Source organism: Bubalus kerabau, chromosome 20 (assembly GCF_029407905.1).
Source record: "Bubalus kerabau isolate K-KA32 ecotype Philippines breed swamp buffalo chromosome 20, PCC_UOA_SB_1v2, whole genome shotgun sequence".
Taxonomy (NCBI): Eukaryota; Metazoa; Chordata; class Mammalia; order Artiodactyla; family Bovidae; genus Bubalus; species Bubalus kerabau.
This window is the reverse complement of record NC_073643.1, coordinates 48787819-48813299: the sequence shown is the minus strand read 5'-3', so window position 1 is coordinate 48813299 and position 25481 is coordinate 48787819. Positions and strand designations below refer to the sequence as shown.

Below are 25481 nucleotides of genomic sequence, written 5' to 3'. Positions count from 1 at the left end.
ACACCTTTTTTTCCCTAAGGAATTTTAGCAGCATACAGAAGTCATGACATACGTTTATGCTATACAAGAGGGAAAATGTGTAATCAGACATTTCTCACAATTCAGGTACACAGTCACACACCCACCCCTCATGGGTACCTGAGACGGCCTAACACTCAGAAGTCAACCTAAAGGAAGGGCTTCACCACCTGAGAGCCACTCTACTGCAGCAATGGACATCATCGGGAGTCTGAGACCCCGAGGAAGACCAGGAAAATTCACCACGGAAGACTAAGTTCATATTTATTCTCAAATGTCCTGACTACAAAAGCAGCTTACTTTTTTTACACCCATGTAATGTGTTCAACCAAAAAAAGTTAAGATTCATTTATTTTCATGAAACTTAAAAGCACCTAAGTCAATAAATTATACTAAGTCTTTTATACCACAAGGTTTGTGTTGGTCTTCAACAGCGACTTTTCTGTCCATTTCACCACACAAAAGCAGCTCGCTCTCGTAGCATGCGGACGCCAAAGCGCTGCCACTCTCTCTGATAAATCCACAGTTCCTGTGTGGTATCCAAACAAGCCAACACTGCCCCTCCTTTCCAGGCAATCAGCCGGGGATCCATGTCCTAGAGAAGAAATGACAAAGATATTTCAATGAAAACGGACAAGACATATACTTAATCATTTACTGGAATTGAGGGGCAGACTCATGCAGGACCTATGAACTAACCACAGATATTTTCTATTTCAATTCACAAGAATATTTTTCAGTTTTTATTACTGAAGATGCTATTATTCACTACTTACTATTATTCCACTAATAGTCCCTATAGGCCAGACCATTTCTAAGGAAATAACTTATTTTGAAATTTGAGTGGAATGAATATATCCCATAACCTCTCCCTCTGAATGAATCTCCCTCTGAATGAAAATTAAACAGAAATATTCCCTGGAATTGTCAGTGAGAATGATACAATATAGACACAATCTGTTTCTAAATTGCTGTGTTTATGGTTTCCATGACAGTTCAAACCAAAAAGATCCTTGAAGATCACCTGGTCTAGGGCCCAGCAGGAGATTCTCAATATGAAAGAGATGAAAATGGACTTGTTCTAGTTGACAGCGTGAGTACAGTCAGTCTTCTCCTTGCCCACCCCATCCTTTGACAAAGTCAGAAGTCGGTCATGCTGATCTGGAGAACATAGCAGGGACTGAAAGCCAGTAATCCAGTCCCTGAGTCCAGAGCTCCTTCCACCACATCTGTGTGACCTGCTGAAAGTCATTTTTCTATTTGCCCCAAGCCCTCGAGAACGCCCCACACACAGCCTCATGCCTCCCAGGATTTTCTCTGTCCACATACAACTACAAATAATGCTGTTTCACTGGAAAAGAGTCAGACTTGCACCATGTACAACATACCTTGGGCCTTGTGATCACATCTACATTTTCAATAATTCGCCTGAATGAAGGTGGCATTTTATTGAGAATTCTGTGCTGCAGAAATTCTTGGGCTTTATGAAACATCAAACCACCTCCCACCACCAGGATGGAGCTGTACATCTTCTTTTTGGTTTCATCAGATGCTGAAAAGACAGAGAAATCCCTTTCACGCTTTCTCTCTGTATCTACTACCACCCTAGGCTAAGCCACCATAATCTATTGCTTGGTAATGGCAGGAGCCCCTCAAAGCGCTCTCCCCCACCTATCTTCGACGATGCTACAGTGCAGCCAGAGGAACCCTGCAAAGCATAAAACGTGAGCAAGCTGCTGTCCCCACACATGCCCCGCCCCCAACCCTGCTACTAGCAGGATCAGGACCTCAAGCTCTAAGGGGGCTACAAAGTCCAGGGTGGTGTGTACCCGCCCCTCCCACAGCCTCACTCTGCTCCCCAGTCACACTGGCCTGTACACAGGCTGCTGCTTCTACCTAGAATGCCTTTATGTGGTAATCTGACTTGTTTTGGCCTTTGGTACTTGGTTCTATGTTCAAGAAGGCCAGGAATCAGATTCTAATTCCTGACAATGGTAGCACAAAGTAGGTCCTCAATAGTTTTTGAATGAACATGCTGCAGGATAAAACTACACCCTAGCCTGAACCCTGGGACTGCTCTCTCCCGGCTCCCCAGATGCGCTTACAACAGCAGTCTATGCTATGGAGGATGGCTTTATCCAGTCCCAGGGCCTTCCCTTCAAACAGCGAGATGGCAGTCTTCCTGGACATCAGTGCGGTGAGAGCCTCCTCAGAATCATTGCCAGCCATCAAACAGTCGCCCTGGGAGGGTCCCAGATCCACCTCCTGGGAATGCAGTCTTTCTGGAAGGTCAGAGGACTGGCCACGAAGGTCCCCTTCGAATCCAATGGGTTTGGATGCAGACTTCCGGTCAGCAGTAGCTTTTGCAGACTTTAAATCAATCAAAAGGAGAGTCGAATGGATGGTCCGACTATGAGAGTGGTCAGTGTTCTCCAGCTGGATGTCCCCTCCCCACCCCCTGCTGGACACTCTATAAAACAAAGGCCTGTCCCTGTGCAGCAGACAGGAAACACCCTGAAACAGCATGCAACCTAGCACCCAGTCCCTGCCCTGGATAACCGGGTGCGGTGGATGCAGAAGACGAGGACATGCTAACAAACCAAGGCAACCCCAGGCTGGCAGGGCAGACCACAGAACTTCCCTAATATTGGCCGGATTTTAAGACTGAAATGTTGACGCTGATGAACTATTCCCCCCTGAGTTTTTGAGTATAGTTATTTCAGTGGAATTCTTGGGCCAGTGGCTGTCATGGGTCTTCATTTTCAGACCTTATCTAAGCAATCTCATGCTCAGTTTTGGGACAGGAACAAAGACCAGAGGAGGTTTACAGCCCTCTTCTCTCCATCATGAGCTGCTGTTTCACTGGCAGATAAGAGCTTTAATTTGTGCCCCTGCAGCAGACATCCTACAACTAGGATCAGCTCTGGACAAAGGCATTCAGTTCCTTGCCTGTGCCTACCCACCTTTCATGTGATAATTTAAAAACAGGTGAGAAAAAAAAAATAGGTGAGATTTTACTGAAAATACTACTGGAAAAATATTCAAAAGAGGGAAAGTTCAGAAATAATACACACCAAAAGGGAAGCATCATCATTAAATTAACTTTTACATGTGTGGAGTAGTATTCTGAAAATAGATGTTTGCTGAACAGAGAAATCTGCCATCTGGATTTTCAATGTAGACTTCATCTATGGTCCTAAAAATAGTATCAGCTTAGCATACTGTCAGACTGCAGTCATCGCAACGATCCATTAAGTGCGGCAAACCTCTCTCAGGCACAAAACTCTCTCCTCTGACCCCGAATTAGCACAGACCTGTTCCTGCTTGCTCTGCGTGGCCAGCAGGTACTGTTCATCGTGAGGGTCCTCAGGGTCGCCCTGGGATCTGTGCTGTAAAGTTGTCATTTTCTGTCCAACGATTCCAAACGTTGCTGGATAAAACAAAGCCATTGGAGCCTGTGCAGGGAAGGAAAAGAATGACCAATCAAGGCTACTGCGTCCTGAAAAAACTGACCCATTAAATAAATTGTGTCCTTCGAAAAACAAAACTGGCAGGTCAGATCCTGTAAGTCGGATTGGGTAAGCATTCTCTTTTGGAAGGAGCATTATTTCTCCAGTGTGGAATGGGCTTCATCATCAAACTGAATGGGTGATATAACACCTGAGAGAGTAATCTCAAAGTGAATGCAAAATACGTGCCTAGTAAACTACACATGAGTCTGAGTGAACTCCGGGAGTTGGTGATGGACAAGGAGGCCTGGCGTGCTGCGATTCATGGGGTCGCAAAGAGTCGGATATGACTGAGGAACTGAACTGAACTGAAACTACTTTATAATTTCCCAGAATGGTGCCTCTCTCTAAAGAGCAACTCCTCCCATACTGGCTAATTAAAAAGATGGCTCAGATCTCTTCTGATCTATACTCTATCAGGGGTTTAAATGTTGGGCTAGCAGCTAATTTACACCCAGTTGGCATTCTGACTTCATGAGGTTTCCAGCAAATACACATTCTCTCAGTCTCACTGAACCTGGCTGCCTTTCTTTCTACCCATGGGAAATGCACACCCATATGTTACCTGGAGTTTTTCATCTCCCAATCGAAACTGGTAAAGAAGGGCAGGGGAATCTGGATGTCGAATCTGAAACTCATGGTCCTGAAGCCCAGAGATGTCCTGAATCCAGGGAAAGATGCTGTCAGTCAATCAGGAAAAGTGCACACAAACTCTACAAATGACAAGCCTCTCTGCGGTCTAAATCTCACCCACGAAAGGGCTGCGCTACAACTTTCTACCACTTCCACTGGAACTTAAAAAACAGGACTTCAACTGTACCTTGTTTCTCTTTCAACATTTCTGAAATTGCCACTATCTGAATTTCTGGTTTCTTTCATTATCAATATACACGAATACAAACAATGTCCAAACCAACAAGCAAATTCCCTCAATAACTGGGAAATGTTACCCTGTTCTACATTTCTCAAAAAAATTTTTACTCAGAATTTTATTACTCGAACGAGGTTTTTAAAAAAAAGTCTAAAATGAACAGTAAAAAAAGGTAGCAATTCATATACACCACCGATTAAATGCTGACTGTTCACAATAGTAAGAAAATACTTCAAATGATACCATTTTATTAACTGTCTGTAACTATGTATTTACCTGCTACTGTTCATTACATCTAAAGGTTAATCTTTATCCTTAGAATGATCACAGATCCTAAGAAGAGAGAAATCTACTCTCTTAAGAAAAAACTAGCTGTGTTTTCCTGAGTATGAGATACTTCTGTATGGATCTGACCATACCAAAATCTCTCACTTCTTAAGAGCTTCAGCTTATCAACTTGGGTTGAATGGGTAGCACAGTACTGTTAATTTTTTAATTATCCTTAAACATTTTCAATTTTCCCTGAAAACAAAAATAATCAGCAATTTTGATTTTGCTCCCACCTGATCCAAATGACAAAAAGTTTCTTTAAGGTGCTGCAGAAGAAGGCAATCCATTTTATTTGTTAACTGGCATTCTCTGTAAGGGAAGCCTGCTCGCTGCATCAGCCAGTAAAAGCATCTTGACACATCAGATCCACCATATGCCAGACAGAGCCTAGAGTCAAGAGAAAAGGGCAGCTAACAAGATGCAAAGGGTGTTCCAAAAACTCAGTTAGGCACAGTGAAACAGCAAGTTTCAAGAAATGTTGTAAGGATAAGTTAAAGAATGAAAGGGCAGAATGGATGTAAGGGAGAGAGAAAGGAAACTAGAAAAAAACCAGTGGTGAGCATCAAGAAGTAAAAAATGCTACTTGCAAAAAAATCCAAGAGACAGAACACACATTAAGTCCAGCTCATTGCCAAGTCCATATGTATAGCATATAACGGCTGCCTGTCTGTCTACGCTTACCGGCATATAGAGATGACAGGGAATAACATCATAAGACAAATCTCTCTTGTGGGAGAAAAACTCTGAGACTACTAGCCACTCACTGAACATTTCTGCCATCTGGAGGGATCACTGCTGTGCTGTTTCAGTGGTAGAAGACCTGGGGTCCAGTGTTCTCTCTATACTTCAAGAAGCAATGGCATTAGGTAATACAAATGGAGGAGCTCAAACAACTCAGTCAGGGCTTGAGAATGCACTGTAACCTAGGAGGTAGCAGCTTAACTTTTCTCAAGGACTGCTTAGACCCTTTTAAGTTTGTTTCTATGCCTTAAAAGTCAAACTACCTATGTGAGTGACAGGAAGAATAAAATCATCCTGAAGAAGCCATCCTGGAAGCACAATGCTGCAGAGAGCTGGTCATACGCACTAGCTGGTATGCTCACCTGTGCTGGCTTGTCTCAGATAAGCGAGCTGCAAGCCTGCTGGGCTAGTTACTTTATTAATTCTTCTATCAGTGATAATGTAACGAAGGGACTGGACCACCACCAAGTTACTCTTCACTCATCAAAAACAATCTGACAAGAAAAGCAAATACTCAGGAGACTCTGGTGGCCTAGTGGTTAGGATTCTGAGCTTTCACTGCAGTGGCCTAGGTTCAATCCCTGGTCGGGGAACTGAGATCCCGCAAGCTATGCAGTGTGGCCAAAAAGGAGAGAGAGAGAGAAAAGCAAATACTCAAAATGCTAGCTAGACAATTTAGACCTAAACACCTACTGTCTCCTAAATGACTTGCCTATATAAAGCTTTGCTGTGAGTGTGACTGCCACACCAGTGAAAGACACGGAGCTAACATACACACTTCTGTGGGAAAGCACACAGCACACACTAGGGCTTTCATGACCTCAATGATGTGAGCTCACACTGTTGTTGTTTTTAGTACTTAAGTCGTGTCCCAACTCTCTGTGATCCCATGGCCTGTAGCCTGCCAGGCTCCTCTGTCCATGGGATTCCCCAGGCAAGAAAACTAGAGTGGGTTGCCATTTCCTTCCCAGGGGATCTTCCTGACCCAGGAACTGAACCTGTGTCTCCTGCAATGGCAGGCAGGTTCTTTACCACTGAGCCACCCAGGAAGCCTGGGCTCATATCAGAGGGTTCCAACGGAACCAGTTTATAGCCTTGTTATAGCCTAGAATCACCAGTTTATAGCCTTGTTCAAATGTGCACTTCCACAATCTCGCTGGCTTCATTAAAAAAAAAAAAAAAAGTGAATATATAATTCCTTAAAAAAAATTCTAACTCAAGATGCTTTTAGTTGAATACGCTGTAAAGGAAGAGGAAGCAGAGAATATCTCCTCCCAAGCTCCTCACCGAGTGTTCCGATGAGAGACCCCATCCTCCACACAGCACACGCTTGTCTTCTGGTCTCCGACATCTACAATACACGTGCTGCTTAAGCCACTTCCAAAGGTGGCACACACAGACTCCTGATGGACCACAATCCCTGAAAAACAAAAGGCAGAGGGGTGATCAGCTGGGGAGCAGGAAAGATCCTGTAACAAATATCTAGTTGAAGTCTAGGAACCCCCAGGCAAGCATCACTGACCCTCCTAGAATAAGCATTTCAGTCAAGCAGTGAATTAAATCAACTATGTCAGGAAAAAACGAAACAATCTCATTTCAGGCAGGTTTCCCTGGAATAACAGACATACCTGAAAAACCCATCTTCATTAGGATCATATTCACTAATTCTTTCACATGCTGTTTATTATAGATATCAGGAATTAACAAGATACATCTATAATACTAAAAAGAAGAACAAAGGAGAAAAAGATAAAATGGTTAATATTCAAGTCAGGTCAAAACAAATTTCACCACACCTGTCCTCAGAGAGGATTCTCTCTAAAGCAGCAGCAGCAATGGCTAGAGGCCCAAAGTAAAAGCTCACTCACTGCTATCTTTTAGGTTTTATATATATAAAAAAAAAAGCTGAGGTTTTGTGGACCTTTTTTTCCTTTTGAATTATTTAAAACTTGTAAAATGAAAAATAAGACAACTCATGTGTCCGAAAAAGGTCCAGAAAGAACGTATAAACACGAGCAAGCTTGCTGATTGCAGAGCAATAGAAATACCAAGAACCAAACAAAATGAGGGAAAAAAAAAGAAAGCACCAGATGGGAATTTAGTGAAGAAAAAAAGGATATCCTTAACACTTAAAGTGGACATGGCTTCAAGGACATTGTCTTACAAAGAACAGTGTACTTTTATTGACCAAGAATTTCTAAAGACAATCCAGTAACTGGGAATTTCCATTTACCTTTAAATCTTTCAGTGGGATTTCCAAGTATTTTTGTATTGCATGAGACCATATTACTTCAATATCTGCTAGAACAGCTGTAAGAGAGCCCCCAGGTCCTGGGTGAATATTTAACTGACCTCTTCTGATAGGCCAGTGAATATTATAACAGTCCAGAGGATTAACATACAGGGCCTGGAAATGATGGGGAGAGGAATACATTGTTAGAACTCTTCTCTCAGGGTTTCCCAGATTCACATTCAAAAACCAAAGGCCAGAAGTTATCATTAACATTTGCTGACTGTTCTCATGTTGAGAGTGGAGTGTCTAATATCTCAGGAGCCAGTGTGACTATCTGTTCCTCAGGTAAGATAACAGAATGCTTGGGAACAACCAGAACTGGGTGGCAAAGCACACTGATTTTATAAATAGGACCTCCGTTTTCTTCTTCCATTTCACTGTAAACAAGTCTCTTACCTCTTCTCCCACCAAAAACTCAGGGTGATGAGATGTGTTTGTCCACTTATTTCCAGAGCAGTGATCTAAAATCGCAGGTCGCATCTGCTTGTTGTAGGAACGTGCCTGAAACAAAGGAACATCAGAAAATTCTCTGAGTCTATGCAAGAAAAAAAGGGGCTGTCCTCTTCTCCTCTCACAGAATAGATACAGTGGCAAATTTTAATAATGAATCCAAGATCGGTGACAAAATAGGGATTGGTCACAAGCGGATTCTCCTGCCCTTTCCCACAACCTTGATTTTTCCCATCACGTTAACACTCAGGCTGTGATTCAGAGCCAGTCTAAAATGAATATTGCACTCTGCTGAAACGTGAACATAAATTTATATATTTGGTTAACCAAACAGTTCATTTGGTTTTTTCTGTAAGACGGCTCAAGTAGCAGTTAGCTGTCTTTAACTTTATTCAAAACAACTGTTAGATTATGTTGTGACAGCTGTATGGGTAAATTTTTGTGTAGCCATCTTAATATGGATGATGGGGGAAAAAGGGGAACATTTTCTGCATAGTATGCTTTGTTATTTCAAAAAAGGTAAAAATGCAAAAAAAGATATGTGCAGTAATATGGAGAAGGTGCTAAGACTTATCGAATGTGTCAAAAGTGGTTTGCAAAGTTTTGCACTGGAGATTTCTCACTGGACAATGCTCCCTGGTCCAGTAGACCAGTCAAGTTGATAGCAATCAAATTGAGACATTACTTGAGAATAATCAACATTATACCATGCAAGGGATAGCCAACATACTGAAAATATCCCAATCGAGCAATGAGTAATATTTGTACCAGCTTGGTTATTTTAACTGCTTTGATGTGGGATTGAAAGGGAGTCCTGTATTATGGTCTCCTGGAAAACCAAATGATTCATTCCAACAAGTACTGCTTCCAATTAGACCAAATGAAAGAAGCACTCGTTGAAAAGCATCCAGAATTAGTCAACAGAAAATGCATAACCTTCCATCAGGATAATGTAAGACCACATGTTTTTCTATATGGAAAAACTACGACAGCTTGGATGGGAATTTCTGATTCATCCACTGTTTTCACCAGACACTGCAACTTTAGACTTCCATTTATTTTACTCACAAAATTTTTAGTGAAAAAAATTTCAGATCCCTGGAAGTCTGTAAAAGGCACTTAGAACAGTTCTTTGCTCAGAAAGATAAAAAGTTTGGGGAAGACAGAATTATGAAGTTGCCTGAAAAACAGTAGAAGGCAGCGGAACAAAACAGTGAACATGTTGTTCAGTAAAGTTCTTGGTAAAAATGAACAATTTGTCTTTTATTTTTACTTAAAAACTGAAGGAACTTTTTGGACACAGACTCGTGTCCATGCCCAGCAGTACTGGTTTATCACATTAAAAGGACAGACGTGTAAGAATACAGCTTCTCATCAAGGTGCTAGAATAAGGCACTCAAGACTCTCAGGTAAACTAAATTTTCATCAACTTGACATAAGAAACACTACCTTACAAATTGGCTTGCCTAGACCTTTGTAACACCAATTTAGGTATTCTGCAGGTGGTTATAAATGGTTTTCTTTCCTTTTTAAAGAAAATCCCATCTTTAATAATTTGCATAATGAAATAGGGAGTGCACACGAATGGTTATGACATAAAAGCAGTGGTCAAGGAATGAATCTGAAGAAAGAGCTGAGACCCAACCTGCTCAGGGGACACAGGAATCCGTCTTGTGCCATTCGACATCTTTTTAGACCATATCGCTTGATCCACCATTTTAAGGCCATTTTGCCTTTGTTCATTACTTTCAGGTTTCTGGCAGAAAAGAAACAGTGATGAACAGCATCAATGATTTAGTGAAAAAGAGAAAGTAATGGCAAAATACTAATTTAATCTAGCAAGAGGAAATGCTCCCTCATCAATAAGCTTGTCCTTCATTTATGTCACATATGCTAACCCTAAGAATACAAAGTAACCTTTTTATTATTTATTTAAAAAAAAATCAGAAAAGCACCATCACCATAAACCAACTATTGCAAATTTCTATAACCTCAAGGGACTTTTGACTTAATATCAGAGCATAGCATACTTTAAACTTACCAGGTATTTCAAGACTCTTCCATATATTGATATAATTTTCACGCTTACAATTTTATAGCAATATTTTTTCCTATATGTGTTATTTCACTTAGTTAATGAGTATTCAAGTTATTGTGATATTGAAAAGAACATTCCATAAATACTTTTGAAAAGATTATTTTATTTTGTTTCTATTTTTACTCCTGAGATTTAGTCCCTAAGATAGAATTAGAAGATCCAAGATATAAGTGAGTTTTAAACCCTTACATTGTCAAGTTATAGTTAAGCTTAGAACTGGACTTAAGGATGGTTTGCTAGTTATGCTAGAAAATGAAACCCTAAGGCCTACTATCAGAATTATAGAAACTGCAAGTTCCTAAAACTACCCTTGATTTAAAGCTTAAAAGTGGATTATAATGTTATATACATATTCAATACCTATCATGAAAAATTTTCCTGTTAATTATCACCTGCAAAATAGGACACTTACTGCATCCTAAGTAAATGACCCCAAGGACATATTTACTTTTTGCCTTCAAATTATGATTTAACCTAAGATTATAACAAGTGCTTATTGGAGGAATTCAATTTGCTACAGATTGAAAAAATAAGCTCAATATAAACTCTAAATATCTGGAAGAAAAAATACAGCAGTCAGTTAACAGACACCTGGATGCATCATTTTAAGAAAGTGACAATTCTGTATCCTCCACTAAAAATCAGCTTCTTCAATACCCAATTCATCCTGATGGGTTTTTTTTTTCTTACAGGGAAATTATTTTCTTTTGTTACAATTATTTCTGTACAATCTGAAATTGCTAGCTCTGATAAAAAATTATATTTGTAACCCTGAACAATGTCATTATGTTAAGATACATTAAAGCTATGAAGATATTGCTCAAGATTACGCCATACACTGAGTATCTAAGCCCTCCCAAGGCGACAGCCTTGGGCTTTTGCTCCAGGTCCTACATTTTGTGTGTGTGTGGTGTTTTGTTTTGTCCACACAGCGTGACTTGTGGGATCTTAGTTCCCTGACCAGCGACTGAACTTGGCCCCTTGGCAGTAAAAGCGGAGTCTTAACCCCTGGACTGCTGGGGCTCCCCTCCAGGCCCTCACCCTGACTTACGTTTAGTCCCTCCCTGAGCAGCCAGCTGTCCTTGTACAGTGGCTGCCCCTGTTGTTTGTGTCTTCGTGCAATGACGTGAGGAACACTGGCAGGAAGTGTGTCTGTGGCTCGACCAATCCTCAGAGTTGTGGAACCTGGATGTATGACAACGATGAAGTTGCTCTGGATTTGCTGTAAATATAAAACATAGGAGTGTGACTTTAGAAAATAATATAGATGGTAACAGACTTAAAGAAGTTAGTTTCCAGTAATGACTATCAAACTCATTTTGTATCTGTGTTTCGAGGATCTGACTCATGGCACAAAGGTCAACACATCTTTGTTTAAATGAATGAAATCCTAAGTACCCAGTGCAAATCAAGCTATGATTTGAGGGTGTTTCTGTGCCAAGCACTACAGGTACAATGGTGACGAGGACAAAGTCCCAGCCACTAGAGAACTTTCCATTTACTAAAGAAGACAGTTAAATAAGGAATAAGAGTGTGGGGAATACTATGACTCGTGAAGTGCTGGGTTCCCTAATCTGAACACCTAAAGATCCTTGTTAAAAAAAAGCAAAATAAAAAGACCCTAAGGCTTCACTACAAACTTTCTGATTCAGAATCTCCTGGGAGACAGCCTGCTGCTGCTGCTGCTAAGTCGCTTCAGTCGTGTCCGACTCTGTGCGACCCCATAGATGGCAGCCCACCAGGCTCCCCTGTCCCTGGGATTTTCCAGGCAAGAACACTGGAGTGGGTTTCCATTTCCTTCTCCAATGCATGAAAGTGAAAAGTGAAAATGAAGTCGCTCAGTCGTGTCCGACCCTCAGCGACCCCATGGACTGCAGCCTACCAGGCTCCTTCATCCATGGGATTTTCCAGGCAAGAGTACTGGAGTGGGGTGCCATTGCCTCCTCCGAGAGACAGCCTAGGAATCTGCAATTTACAAAAGCTCCTGAGGTAATCAATATCATCGCTCAGCTGTGACAACACTGGTTGAGTAGGTGAGGGAAGAAATGTAGTATTAGAACAGAATCACTGTTTTCTAATGCTGGAAAGTCAGGCTCAATACAGGAACCACTTTCGAGAATGAGCACAAACTGTATTTTGGTCACTGTTTTTTGAATACTTTACCCTTATTGACTCTGTGCTATTTACCTGATATCTGGTAAGAGTTTGGAGTTAAAAGGCCAGAGTTCACAATTCTATCCTTGGATGTCTGCCTTTCACCACCCGTTCTTGGGAGACAGTCACCAAGGACTGACAAAGGAGCACAAATCAAGACAGTGGGCTTTTAGATCCAGATTTCTCAATGGAGAAGAATATAACCTGAGTGACTGAGGAACCTTTACCATGGAAACACGCTGAGGGACTCAGTGGGGGACTCAAAGAGACTCCAACAGTCCTTCTGACAAATGGATGCCTCCATTGAGAATGGCCTTTCCAGCCCGACTCCTCAGCCAGCACCTAGTCCGTTCCACCCACTGGCTACAGTTGTGTCTTCCTGGCCTGCCCCCTTTCAAAACATTTCTGTAACTTGTTGATAAGATACAGTTCAGAACATCCAAGATCAGGACCCTGCTTATTTCTCTAGCTTTACTCTAGAACTACTTCCTTTTCAGTCTCTTTGGTCTTCCAAATCCAGATGTCTCCTGATTTCTTAGCTTATAGTGCTGACCTTCAGGCCTGCACAAAGGCACTTCCTTTTGTTTGCAGTGTTCTTTCTCCCTTTTAAATCTTACTCTTCCCTTCAGGTGTTAAGTTAACTGTCATTAGACCAGGTGTGTTTGTCCTGCTGTAATAAAATCTTAGGGCACCCCTCCTTTTCATGACACTTGTCGTTCTTAAAATGATTTACTGACTGCTCTCCCAGAAGACAAAACCTTCATGTAAGAGGGGACTGTTACTGTCTCGTTCACTACTGTATGCCCAGTGCATGGCACAGGGGTCATCTGTTGCATGGTGATGGCACCATTCTCACAAGGCCTGATGCTATTCAGCAGACTCCTCAGGCTTTTGTGTGTTACGGCAGACAACACATATCTAGGAGGCTGAGTTAAACCGACGGGGCTGCTTGCCATCTGGGACAGGGTGGTGATGGTTTAGTTGCTAAGTTGTGTCTGACTCTTCTGCAATCCCATGGATCGTAGTCCCCCAGGCTCCTCTGTCCATGGGGTTTCCCAGGCAAGAATACTGGAGTAGGTTGCCATTTCCTTCTCCAGGTGATCTTCCAGAGCCAGGGATCAAACCTGTGTCTCCTGCTTGGCAGGCAGATTCTTTACCAATGAGTTACCTGGGAAGCCTGCTGTCGGGGACACCTGTACCCCATCAATGGCACACAGCCTGCAGGACAGTGATTGGGAAGCTCTGGGGTAGTAAATACAGTTTTCCAAAGTCTGGACAAGGACTTTTTAATAATTACATATTTATTTTAACATATTAGAGTAACTAGCCAGTGAATCCTACATATCATTTCCTGGACATTATTGCTTAAGAAAAGATTCAGAAGAAAAAAAAAAAAGGCATTCAGTAAATAACAGTAGAGGTGCCACAGAGGACATGGAAAACCCAAAAGGTGCTCCATGACTGACTGATGGTAAACAAATATTCCAACAGTGGTTAAGGGCCCAGGCTCTGGATTCACAGATATGGCTTCAAATTCAGACCGTGCCACTTCTTGGCTCTGACTGAAGTTCCTACCTCAGAGAGCTACTATGAGGATTAAAAGAGTTGATCATGCAGCTTGGAGTCTGACTAGCTCTTCCAAAGTTCCCCTTCAGAAGAGGCCAGGCTCTGCCTTATACCACTCTCATGATGACACCCCTCTTAAGATCTCCAGTCTCATTTCTTGCTCTCTCTTCTTCCCTGATTCCAGATATTCTCAGCTCCAATGCTTTCCTATGCTCTCTTGGCCCAGGTCTTCTCCACATGTTCTCCTGTCCTCACACTCCCCATGGCTAACTCCTAAATATCCTTTAGGTCTTTGTCTAGGTGTCAGCTGCACAAATAGATGGCGAAAAAAATGGAAAAAGTGACAGACTTTATTTTCTTGGGCTTCAGCATCACTGCAGATGGTGATTGCAGCCATGAAATTAAAAGACGTTTGCTCCTTGGAGAAAAGCTATGACTAACCTAGAGAGCACGTTAAAATGCAGAGATAGCACTTTTGGTTGGACAACAAAGGTCCATATAGTCAAAGCTATGGTTTTTCCAGTAGTTATGCATGGATTTGAGAGTTGGACCATAAAGAAAGCTGAGCACTTAAGAATTGATGCTTTTGAATTGTGGTGCTGGAGAAGACTCTTGAGAGTCCCTTGGACTGCAAGATCAAACCAGTCAATCCTAAAGGAAATCAACCCTGAATATTCATTGAAGGCACCGATACTGAAGCTGAAGTTCCAATACTTTGGTCACCTGATGTGAAGGGCCGACTCACTGGAAAAGACCCTGATGCTGGGAAAGATTGAAAAAAAGGAGGAGAAGGGGATGACAGGAGGAGATGGTTGGATAGCATCACCAACTCAATGCACCCGATTTTGAGCAAACTCCGGGAGATGATGAAGGACAAGGAGGCCTGGTGTGCAGCAGTCGATGCGGTCGCAAAGAATCGCAAAAGACGTAGCGACTGAACAACAATGGTGCTGAACAACAATGTAGCCATCCCACATCAGGCCTTGTTACCTACTGCCCCAACTCAACTGGAGCTTTCTCCTCCCGCCTCCTCCTCTCAAAGTGGGAGAATCCTAGACAGTGGGAACTGTCGTGGCCCCTACACACCATGCAGTCGGCTCCCTCAACCATATGACAGTAAAGTGACAGCCTTGTCCTGCTCTCACGGTCCGGAAGGGGCTCGTACAGCAGTTGCTGGGGGCGACCGGCGGGGACGCAGTGACCTGGCCATCTGCCCAGAGCCCTCGGAGCGAACGGGAAATGACCCCCTTGCAACACCCACCCAGGTGAGGGCCCGAAGCCTCGGGTCGGCTCGCCAGTCTCCTCCCCTCGCCCAGCTCCCCGCCCGGGCCCGGAAGCCGAGTCCGAGGCCCGCCCCCGCCGCCTCACCTCCTGCAGCGACTCTGGCACCAGCGCGGGCACGATGGGTCGCTTCACCCCGCGCTGCTCCTTCTCCTTCTCCCCGCCCTTCTCCTTCCCGTTCTCCGCCTCTCCCTTCTCCGCCTGGGTCATGTCGGCCGCCGACGCCCCTGCAGTCTCTAGCTTCAGTGACGCGACGCGAGTGCCAGAGAATTGGTCTCTGCGCAGACGATACCTCTTTGGGCGATTGCCCAGAGACAAGGTGGCCGCCAGGCGTCGGCCCAGAGGACTCCGGGAAGGCGGAAGGGCGGAGGCGGAGCTGCCCGGAGCGGGCGGGGTGGGGAGTGGATTGGGCGGATGCTGATGCGATTGGTCATGGCTGCAGCGTGCTGGCCACCTACTTGTGTTTTGTTTTGTGTACTTGCTGTTGAATCGGGGATACCTAGCATCTCGCTTAAACCTCACACGTGTTTCTTCTGGCTTCTCAGATAACGTACATAATTTTAGTTCTCCTCGTACTTCACTGGCTGTGCTCAGTCTAGCCTCGGATGTTAGTATTCCCTGGAGAGTTAGGGCATACATACATACATACATACATACATACATACATACATACATACATACATACATACATACATACATACATACATACATCTCCACACTCCTTGGAAGACTTGATCCAGTTTCATGGCTTTAAATATGAAGAGAACTCCCAAATATGTATTTCCAGTTTGGATCTCTCCCTGATAACCAATTGCTTCTTTAGTATCTCCACTTAGATGTCTACAAGATATTGCAAACATATACAAGATGGAACTCTTGATCCCCCATATATCTACTCTCACTTAAACCATCCAGTTTCACTTTGTTTCTTCAGCCGTCCACATCTTCTACGACCAAATCCATCAGCAAATCCCAGTCTCTCAAATATGCCTTCAATGCAACCACCTCTCCATTCCTACCACCATTACCTAGTCCAATCTACTGTCTCACTTGGAACACAACATCCTCTGAACGCATTTCCCTGCTTCCAATCTTGTCCTCCTGTGATCCGGTCTTCATACAAACCAGTGTATTAATGCCCCTCCACTCCCATTTCCAGGCAGAGTTGAATAAATGCTTACATATGGATACAAAATCACTTTTACCTGAACACCTTGGATCCAAAGACACACAGAATTGTCTGTACTATTCATTTTTTCATAACTATTTCAGTGCCTATTACATGTAGCCACAGTTCAAAGCACTGGGATAAAGAAGAAAAATCCCTAACCGAATAGTTTTCATTCTAGTGAAAGAAGAGTTACCTGGATTCAGATGGGGTTAAAGCCAACAGGTAGCATCTTTAGAACTAAAATTGGCAGATAGCACTGAAGTCCATAATTTTAAAGACCATTTATCAAACGTACATTCTGTAGCTCAGGTCTGTTGATTATGGCTTTATAAGTACCCTGCCAACTACATTTGGTAGCAAATAAGATATACTGTATTAAAGATCCATGGGACAGATAGGTTTTAAGATTTAAAATTAATTCAAGAGTATAGATATCATATGCATACTACTGAAATAAGCACAGTGATTTATTTATAAATGAGAACAAAAAACCCAACAACGAACAATATTTCATAAGTTGAAAAAGGTGACACTAATAGTGATCAATACAGTCTTTTATTTTCCTTCAAATTTGCAGCTTTTTGAGTTTTAATTTTATAAAGATGAGAAGCTGAGAAGTCAGCTTTGTAACCTAAAAATATTTACTTATTAAAACTATATTAACACTTTCACAGACGATACAAAAAAGATGAGACAAACGTGCATTTATAGAACTGCGTATCAGTCATGCCAGATCCCTGCAGAGGGAATTCCCAGTATGACTTCATTCGTCTGTGAGGACACAGAGCAATCCTTGTTTAGACGTACACATTCATCTAACTTGGCCAGCATGATCCATACTCCATTTCTTGATGGTTTCCTTCTGCTAGTAATGTGCACGTCCAGTTGTCTGCTTCTTAGAGCAGACATTTACCTAAAAGAGAACATTATAATAGTTACTAATTGGTAATTCGGATCTGTATGAAAAACTCAGTCATTGCATGTTATAAAACCTTCTTCAAAAGACATTTTGATTCAAAAGATAATTTTTCAAGGGTTAAGATATAAATATTTTTCCAAATAAGACATCTGAGTATAAAATGCTGTGACATCTATTTTCCTAAAGACAGCCTTCCTAAGGAGGCATTTTCAAAATGAAATCTCTGGAGAACTGCAGACTGTAAGTTACCTTCCTCATCCACCGGCCATTGGAGGAGGATTAGGGCCCTGCAGATGATTAATTCGACCCATTCTTCTTCTGGGGGGGTTTCCTGGTGGCCTAAGATAAGAAAAGTTAATTTCTACTGTTTAGTAGGTTCTTTTCAAACACTCAAATAGATCCTTTTCTTAATTTAAAATAGGAACTACCATTTATTTAGATCTGAGTTGAAAATTCAAATACTGAAAGAGACCAGATAGATACATTACATACATGAGGAAAAGTGAGTCAAGCAAGAATTATGATAAATGGAACAACAGCTCCTAAAATGCCTACCTGAAACCCAACTCCAGTTTATTTTAGCCATATGGAAACACAAGCCTCACCCAGTGCTGCTGGATCTTGAGATTTCCATTAGCAGCTGGAAATCTATAGACTCTGAGGTGAAATCTCTAGATTTTAATGTTGACCATCACTTTTCAATCTCTAATTTAGACTTTTCCCATAGGGTATTTTGATGTATTTAGCTTTGTCAGATTAATTCAGATTATCAAATCAGAGGCAACTTGTTTGATTTACAATAATGCATTAATTTTGTAAACAGAATTTAAGCCTTTAAATGAGCCTAGCTATGTCTGTCTGCCTATTTTTAATTTAATACATTACACAGAGGGGTAAAAACATCTTTTATTAATTTAAAAAGTTATACCCTCTTCCATCATCATATCTGGAATCAGATGAGCTTCCGTAGCCTCTTCTCTTTTTCACATCTTGTTGAAGCAGAGTTCTGAAACTGAAAGGAGCAGAAAACAACAGAAGATCCACTTTCAACACTGTAAAATTTCCATGGCTTCAACTATCATCTTTGTGGGAGGAAGACTAAACTAACTTAGCTCCAAAGCTCCCTTTCTTGAGGCCAGCTAGACAACACCATCTATCACAAACACAGGTTTCAACATAGTATGCTGTGTTCTGTGCTGAAGCTACCATCCCTTGTCTTTCTTATTTGCTGTAACTCTTCTAGAGAGTCTACGAATGACTCTGAAACCAGAGTCAACTCCAACTTTCTTCCTCTGCTCTGTCTTGATTGTCAAACCCCAGAGACTGCTTTTAAAGTACTGCATGTGTATTTCCTGTGCCAAAAGCTTACCTAATGTTACCCTGGGGAAGGAGGGGTTGAGGTGGTATGCCAGAGGCACAGGGCTTTCTGGAAATTCATTTAAATGGAATTTTATTTGTAAAGGGGAAAGGATTTAACTAAATTAAATTAAAATTTAACTAAATTAATTAAATAAACAATATGGAGGTGAAATTTGTAAGAGATTGCAAAGAAGTTTTGCAGTGAGTACCAAACTTAGGCCTCTCTATCCCCTGTTGTATTTCTCTATGGTAGTCTCTTCCATTTTACCCCTTTTAATTTATGCTACATGCAGCCATCAGATTAAACTTTATATACCAGAGCTACATCAAATTAAGTGTAAATATCATAGGCTGATTTTCAAACTTCTCTGCCATCTTTCTTGTGTCTCTCCCACCTGGAATAACCTCCTCTGATGTCCACCTCCCACCATCATGCCCTCCCCCAAGGCCCCTTGTAAAATGAAAGTATTTACTGACATTAAAGTCAATGAAGAAACTATCTCCCACATCTCTGTAGTTCTTGGCCCATGAGACACTCAAATGTATGTTTAAATTTTGGATGAGTAAGAATTTTTAGTAGTTGATGAAAATTTTTCATAAAACAGAATATGAAAGACCAAAAAAAAAAAAGAATTTAACTAAGAATTGCTTGAAATTATGGTGAATTATGTGTATCCTGTGTATTGATGCTAATCCTTCATTTAAGAAAAAAAGTTTATGGCTTGGGAGCTCTTAAAATTCAAGATCTAATTCTCCTTGTTTACTCAATGTATACTGTGCAATAATAGCTGCACGTACAGAAAGTGAGGTATGTCACTGGGCGACAGAAAGAGTTGGTCTGGCCCCATAGCTGCAGGCTGAAATGGTTACCACGAGGGCTAAGTCATGGTCAACCTTACTAACTCAAGAAGATATTTATAATCATACAAGGTGTTTGAGGGGAGTTTTACCAGTGTACAGGTCTTCATCTCTCTTAGAAAAACTATTAATAAAATTCACAATTGAAAACTGCTTCAGGAAAGCTGAGCTTGTTTAAGATACCATCGTAATGTCTCTAATGTACCCCTGTCAACTTAAATATCAGGGCTGTTAACAGCACTGCTATACTTACAACAAAACCACAAACTCAGCTATTCCCCAGAAGAAATCTGTTATAAAAGATAATCTCCATGGGGACTGACTCCTGCTGTCCAACACTTGTCCTGCAGATAAGAATGAAGAAACTTTGGTTAGTGCTACAAATCCCTAACACAAGAAACATTACACTTAATCAGTCGGGTAACAATCATAAGCTCAATTTTCAACATGTTCGCTGTTCCAAATAGTCTACACAAGGAGAAGTCTGTTATGTGTATATGGTCCTAAGGAAAGGTTTGGGGAAGAGAAGCTCTGTCATCTAGATGCCTTCTATTTAACTTATATGCAGAGTACATCAGGAGAAACGCTGGACTGGAAGAAACACAAACTGGAATCAAGATTGCTGGGAGAAATATCAATAACCTCAGATATGCAGATGACACCACCCTTATGGCAGAAAGCGAAGAGGAACTAAAAAGCCTCTTGATGAAAGTGAAAGGGGAGAGTGAAAAAGTTGGCTTAAAGCTCAACATTCAGAAAACAAAGATCACGGCATCCAGTCCCATCACTTCATGGGAAATAGATGGGGAAACAGTGGAAACAGTGTCAGACTTTATTTTTCTGGGCTCCAAAATTACTACAGATGGTGACTGCAGCCAGGAAATGAAAAGACGCTTACTCCTCGGAAGGAAAGTTATGACCAACCTAGATAGCATATTCAAAAGCAGAGACATTTCTTTGCCAACAAAAGTTCGTCTAGTCAAGGCTATGGTTTTTCCAGTGGTCATGTATGGATGTGAGAGTTGGACTGTGAAGAAGGCTGAGCACTGAAGAATTGATGCTTTTGAACTGTGGTGTTGGAGAAGACTCTTGAGAATCCCTTGGACTGCAAGGAGATCCAACCAGTCCATTCTGAAGGAGATCAGCCCTGGGATTTCTTTGGAAGGAATGATGCTAAAGCTGAAACTCCAGTACTCTGGCCACCTCATGCGAAGAGTTGACTCATTGGAGAAGACTCTGATGCTGGGAGGGATTGGGGGCAGGAGGAGAAGGGGACGACAGAGGATGAGATGGCTGGATGGCATCACTGACTCGATGGACGTGAGTCTGAGTGAACTCCGGGAGTTGGTGATGGACAGGGAGGCCTGGCGGGCTGCGATTCATGGGGTCACAAAGAGTCGGACACGACTGAGTGACTGATCTGATCTGATAGTTTGTAATTTTTGGTGGGTAATATTTCAAGAATTTTTCTTTTTTTTAATGAGGTAAAATATACACAAAAAATTTTATCACTTTAATCATTTTAAGTGTACAATTCTATGGCATTAAGTACATTACTATACAACCATCATCAGCAGCTACTTCCAGAGCGTTTTCATCTTCCCCAAACAACCCCACACCCCTTAAACACCAACTCCCCATTTCTCCGCTCCCCAGACTCTGAAAACCACCATTCTACTTTGTGTCCCTATGAACTTGACTGCTCTAGGAAACTTGTATGAGGAATCATACACTATTTGTACTTTAACAACTGGCTATTTCACTTAGTACAATATCTTCAGGATTCATCCATATTGTAGAATATGTCAAAATATCCTTCCTTTAGGCTGAGGAATATTCCACTGTATGCATATACTACATTTTGTTTATCCATTCATCTATTGATGGGCACTTGGGTTGCTTCTATGTTTTGGGTACTGTGAACATGCTACTAAGAACATGGGTGTACAAATATCTGTTTATTCAAGCATTTTGAGGAAACAAATGAGATGAATGAGTATAAAGAATGCTCACACCCAGTTCCATTTCCTAAATGTGTTTGGAGTATCTCTTTCACTGGCAAAGTCTCTTGCCTAGATAAAAAGACTGTTTATACATACTCTTAAAATCTTTATAACCACATAACAGTTGTTATGTTAAAATTCCTATAAGTCAAAAAATTTGTGTGCTCTAAGGGGTTGCAAAGAGTCGGACACAACTGAGCGACTGAACTGAACTTAACTGAAGTACTAAAGAGCATTTGGCTTATGGCTATTTCTTTAACAGAATGCTGTTGATCCTAATTACAGACTCCAGTTTTATCTTACAGAAAAATGCATCTACTTTTCAAACCACTTTAAATAATAGAAGCTATATCAGGAAAAGTGAATACTCTATAGAGTTTCAGTCTTATCAATCAACAGGTCAGAATATTTTGAGAGAAGAGCCATCTGTCAACTACATGTTGTCTCCATTTTCCCAAGGGCTTCACCACACTCACTGCCACCCCCCCCACACACCCCCAACCTCAGCTACAGCTTACTTTTCCTCTTTCACAGACCAGCTTACTTTCAGTATCCACTTGGATCTGAGCTCTTACACAACTATTGAGAAAAGGGGGCTACTACAGAGTGTGAGGGCTTCCCAGGTGGCTCAGTGGTAAACAATCCACCTGCAATGCAGGAGACATGGGTTCGATCCCTGGGTCCGGAAGATCCCAGGGTTGGGAGGATCCCCTGGAGAAGGAAATGGCAACCCACTCTCGTATTCTTGCCTGGCAAATGCCATGGACAGAGGAGCCTGTGGGCTACAGTCCATGGGGCTGCAAAGAGTCTGACACCGACATGACTGAGCAACTGAACAATACCAACAGTATGTGACTGGCTTGGTTCTGCCTCTTACTAGCTCTGCATCATTGAGACATTTTCCTTCTCTAAGAAAAAGCATTCCAAGACTAGTCATCATATAGAATTATTGGAAAAAGAAAAAGTCATCTGACAGTAAGAGAAAATTTTTGTCACCTATGAAATACTGATACAGTCCTTCTAAGAAAACAGATCTAACTAGAAATGGTCAATTTCTTCCTATGCCGTTCTAAAGAGCCTATTGAATGCATTTGTACCATTCAGTTTTTTGTGCTTTTTCTCCCAGTTTCTGAAGGCAGAAACTTCTCCTCAGATAGAAATAAGTGGCTTGAATGCAACTGGCATTTCTCAACTATACAAATGAGATTTGAGGCCCTAATAAGACTTCATTTATGTAGATGAAAGACGACAAGGCATACACAAGATACGCTACAAATATATATAAGTAGTCAGTAAATAATAGAAGCTGCCAGCCTTAACCACAAAGGATGTAACACAAAGTCTGCAAGTGCCTAAAACCAAGACGAAACTTTTGAGTTTCGGAGCAGAAGAGAGATTTTGAAAAGCAAAGAAATGCAAAGTGTGCTCAGCCAGAAGACTTCAGACTACAGTATCTTCATAGCCTCTTAAGATAAACAGATGATTCAAACGAAACCAGGACCTGGCTCCTGTGATCCAAGAACTAGTTAAGAGGGCACCAGGACATTTGTGTCACCTGAGTCAAACAACTGGGCAGGCAGTTCTGACATTTTTCCCAGTCATACTGTGTCTTTCTTTCCATTCACTGTCTTTGGGGAACCACTGAATTAAGTCTCTCTCAGCTTCTCCATTCCAGGAATAATCAGCTTGTTCCCACAGGGAGTGCTGTTTTTCCCTGTGCCCTCTGAAATTAGGGCAGAAAATTACCTGCGTGACGAGCTCTCTCTCACCTGTAGGGAAAAAGTCTATCCAAAGCTTTTAGTCCAGGCTCTTAGAGGTTACGGAAAGAGGCAGCGTAGTAGATAACCGCAAAGAAGCTGACGTCAGCCTACCGGCGTTACAAACCCCAATAAACCATCAGAACTACTTCTGTGATGCTGGGCAAACTAATTAATCCGGCTGAGGCTAAGTCTCCACCCGCAAAACAGACAATACGTTTCACCCGGATAAGGCGATATAGAGACTGAATGCGTGGACACACGAGCGACTCTTTTAAAAAAGGCACAGCGCAACGCAGATGGTGTAAACACTGTGGTCTTCACTATTAATACTTAAGGACACTGACGCCCGAAAAGGAAAGACCACTTTTCAAGACCCACAAGCAGAAGCTCCAGGAGGGCGAGATCGCCGGACGCTCGGCATAGCAGTCATCAAGGGGACCTCAGCCCCGCCGCCGGCTCAGGGACGATCGGCTGAGGAGCTGCAGGCCGGGGCGACTTCGCCCCCAGCTCCATTTGGCCGGGGGGCGTGCCCGGGAAAGCGGTGCCAGGCCGGCGGGCGAGGATGGAAGAAAACCGGGGTCCGGCTTCCCAGCACGGAGGTCGCCCACGTTGCCCCTTCAACTCACCATTCGAGATGTAAACCATCTTGCCCCTCCTCCGCCTTCAGGGCGACGGCGACGCCTGACCCCTCTTGGATTCCTTATCTCCCTCCGCGCCTCCCTCTTACATCACAGGCCGTGAATCGACAAAACGGTGACAGAGAAGGGAGGTGGACAGAGCCCATTGGCTCTACGGGGACACGCCCCCGACGGGCGTTTTGGCCACGTCACGCCGGCGACTTCCGGTGTAAAGCGGCGGCTGGGGCCGGGGATCGGAAGTGATGTTGCGGTTTTGGTCTGTGAACATTCGATTTTTCTAAGAGAGCTGGTTTGCTCCGGCTGGAGAAGAGGCGCCGCTTTGTAGTTTGGAGGGCCCAAGGCTAGAGAGGCAAGGCTACGTGTGGAGTGGCTTGAAGAACCGCTCGCAGGAGGAGGTTCCTGAGAATTTTCCAAAATTGTGGATTTTTGAGGGTGTGCCGGGAGGGGCCTTAAGACGGTGATCAAACCGAAAAGAGCCTTATCGTGAAGCCGTCTGGAATACACAGGCACTCTCTAGACGATGGGCTAATTCTCTTTAGAACTAGTGTTTCTATTCCTGGTTCTCTGGAAGTGGATGGAGTTTTTATCAGCTCTTGTGAGATAGCGGAAAAATACTGTAGCGCGAGGTAGCTATACCTTACTCTGCTAGTTGTTGTTTTTTGTTTTTTTTTTAAAGTCCTGGCTACTGCGTGATATAGGGCTTCCCTGGTGGTGGCTCACGCCTCCCAACTCAGAAAATGCGAGTTCCATCCGTGGGTGCGGAAGATCCCCTGAAAAAGGAAATGGCATCCCACTCCAGTATTCTTGCCTGGGAAATCCCATGGATAGAAGCGACTGAGACTGAGCACACCGTCATTGTGTGATACACGAGCAGTGTAGAGGTGACAGATGAATGAGAAGCCATCTCCTGGTCATTGATTAAAAATGGACCACATATCTTGTGCCGATGGCTACTTACTCCTCCAGCCACTGGGCTACTTTCTGGTCCTTTACCATGGCAATCTCATTCTTGTCCCTTTGCTTTTGTCCTTGGCTGTTCTTTCTGCGTGGACACCCTTTTTTTTTTTTTTTTTTCGCCCTCCAGTTGTCAAGCCATGTGTGTTGTATCCTCAGAAAGTTCCTAATCATCTAAACTAAAATGAAATTGAAAATTACATTTTGGAAATAATATTTTGCATTTAACGATGTGTGCTAAGATTGTATGTTCCTATATCTAGAATAAACAAATATTTATTTTCATGTTGACTTCTTCAACAGCAATTCCCCCTGCCCCCAAAGTGCATACTAGGACAAGACAATATCCTTCATCTGAAATTTTTGCATCGCAATCATAGAGGTTTCTTTCTGCACAAATATTGACATGGGGTAATTAATTTTCGCAAGGACCTTTCTTAACACAAGCCGTGCCATCATCATCTCTTACCTGCTCTTGTCTAGTTGTCTTCCACCTGAAATCCCAGCT

General features: G+C 42.4%; 2 protein-coding genes across 2 annotated transcripts; both read right to left on the bottom strand.

The window, feature by feature from the left end:
- Positions 1–351: 351 nt before the first annotated feature.
- On the bottom strand, positions 352–15675 carry ACTR8 (actin related protein 8). The gene is made up of 13 exons (XM_055558227.1): positions 15399–15675; positions 11362–11532; positions 9858–9968; positions 8159–8263; positions 7703–7876; positions 7098–7191; positions 6757–6889; positions 4962–5115; positions 4093–4188; positions 3333–3473; positions 2124–2388; positions 1407–1570; positions 352–613 (listed from the first exon to the last, which is right to left on the bottom strand). Exons 1-13 carry the CDS (start codon positions 15519–15521, stop codon positions 470–472), a joined length of 1875 nt encoding a protein of 624 aa, XP_055414202.1. The 5' UTR covers positions 15522–15675; the 3' UTR covers positions 352–469.
- Positions 15676–17646: 1971 nt separating this feature from the next.
- On the bottom strand, positions 17647–24158 carry SELENOK (selenoprotein K). Its single transcript, XM_055557804.1, has 4 exons — positions 24008–24158; positions 19872–19962; positions 18330–18413; positions 17647–17740 (listed from the first exon to the last, which is right to left on the bottom strand). Exons 1-4 carry the CDS (start codon positions 24024–24026, stop codon positions 17647–17649), a joined length of 288 nt encoding a protein of 95 aa, XP_055413779.1. The 5' UTR covers positions 24027–24158.
- Positions 24159–25481: the final 1323 nt, after the last annotated feature.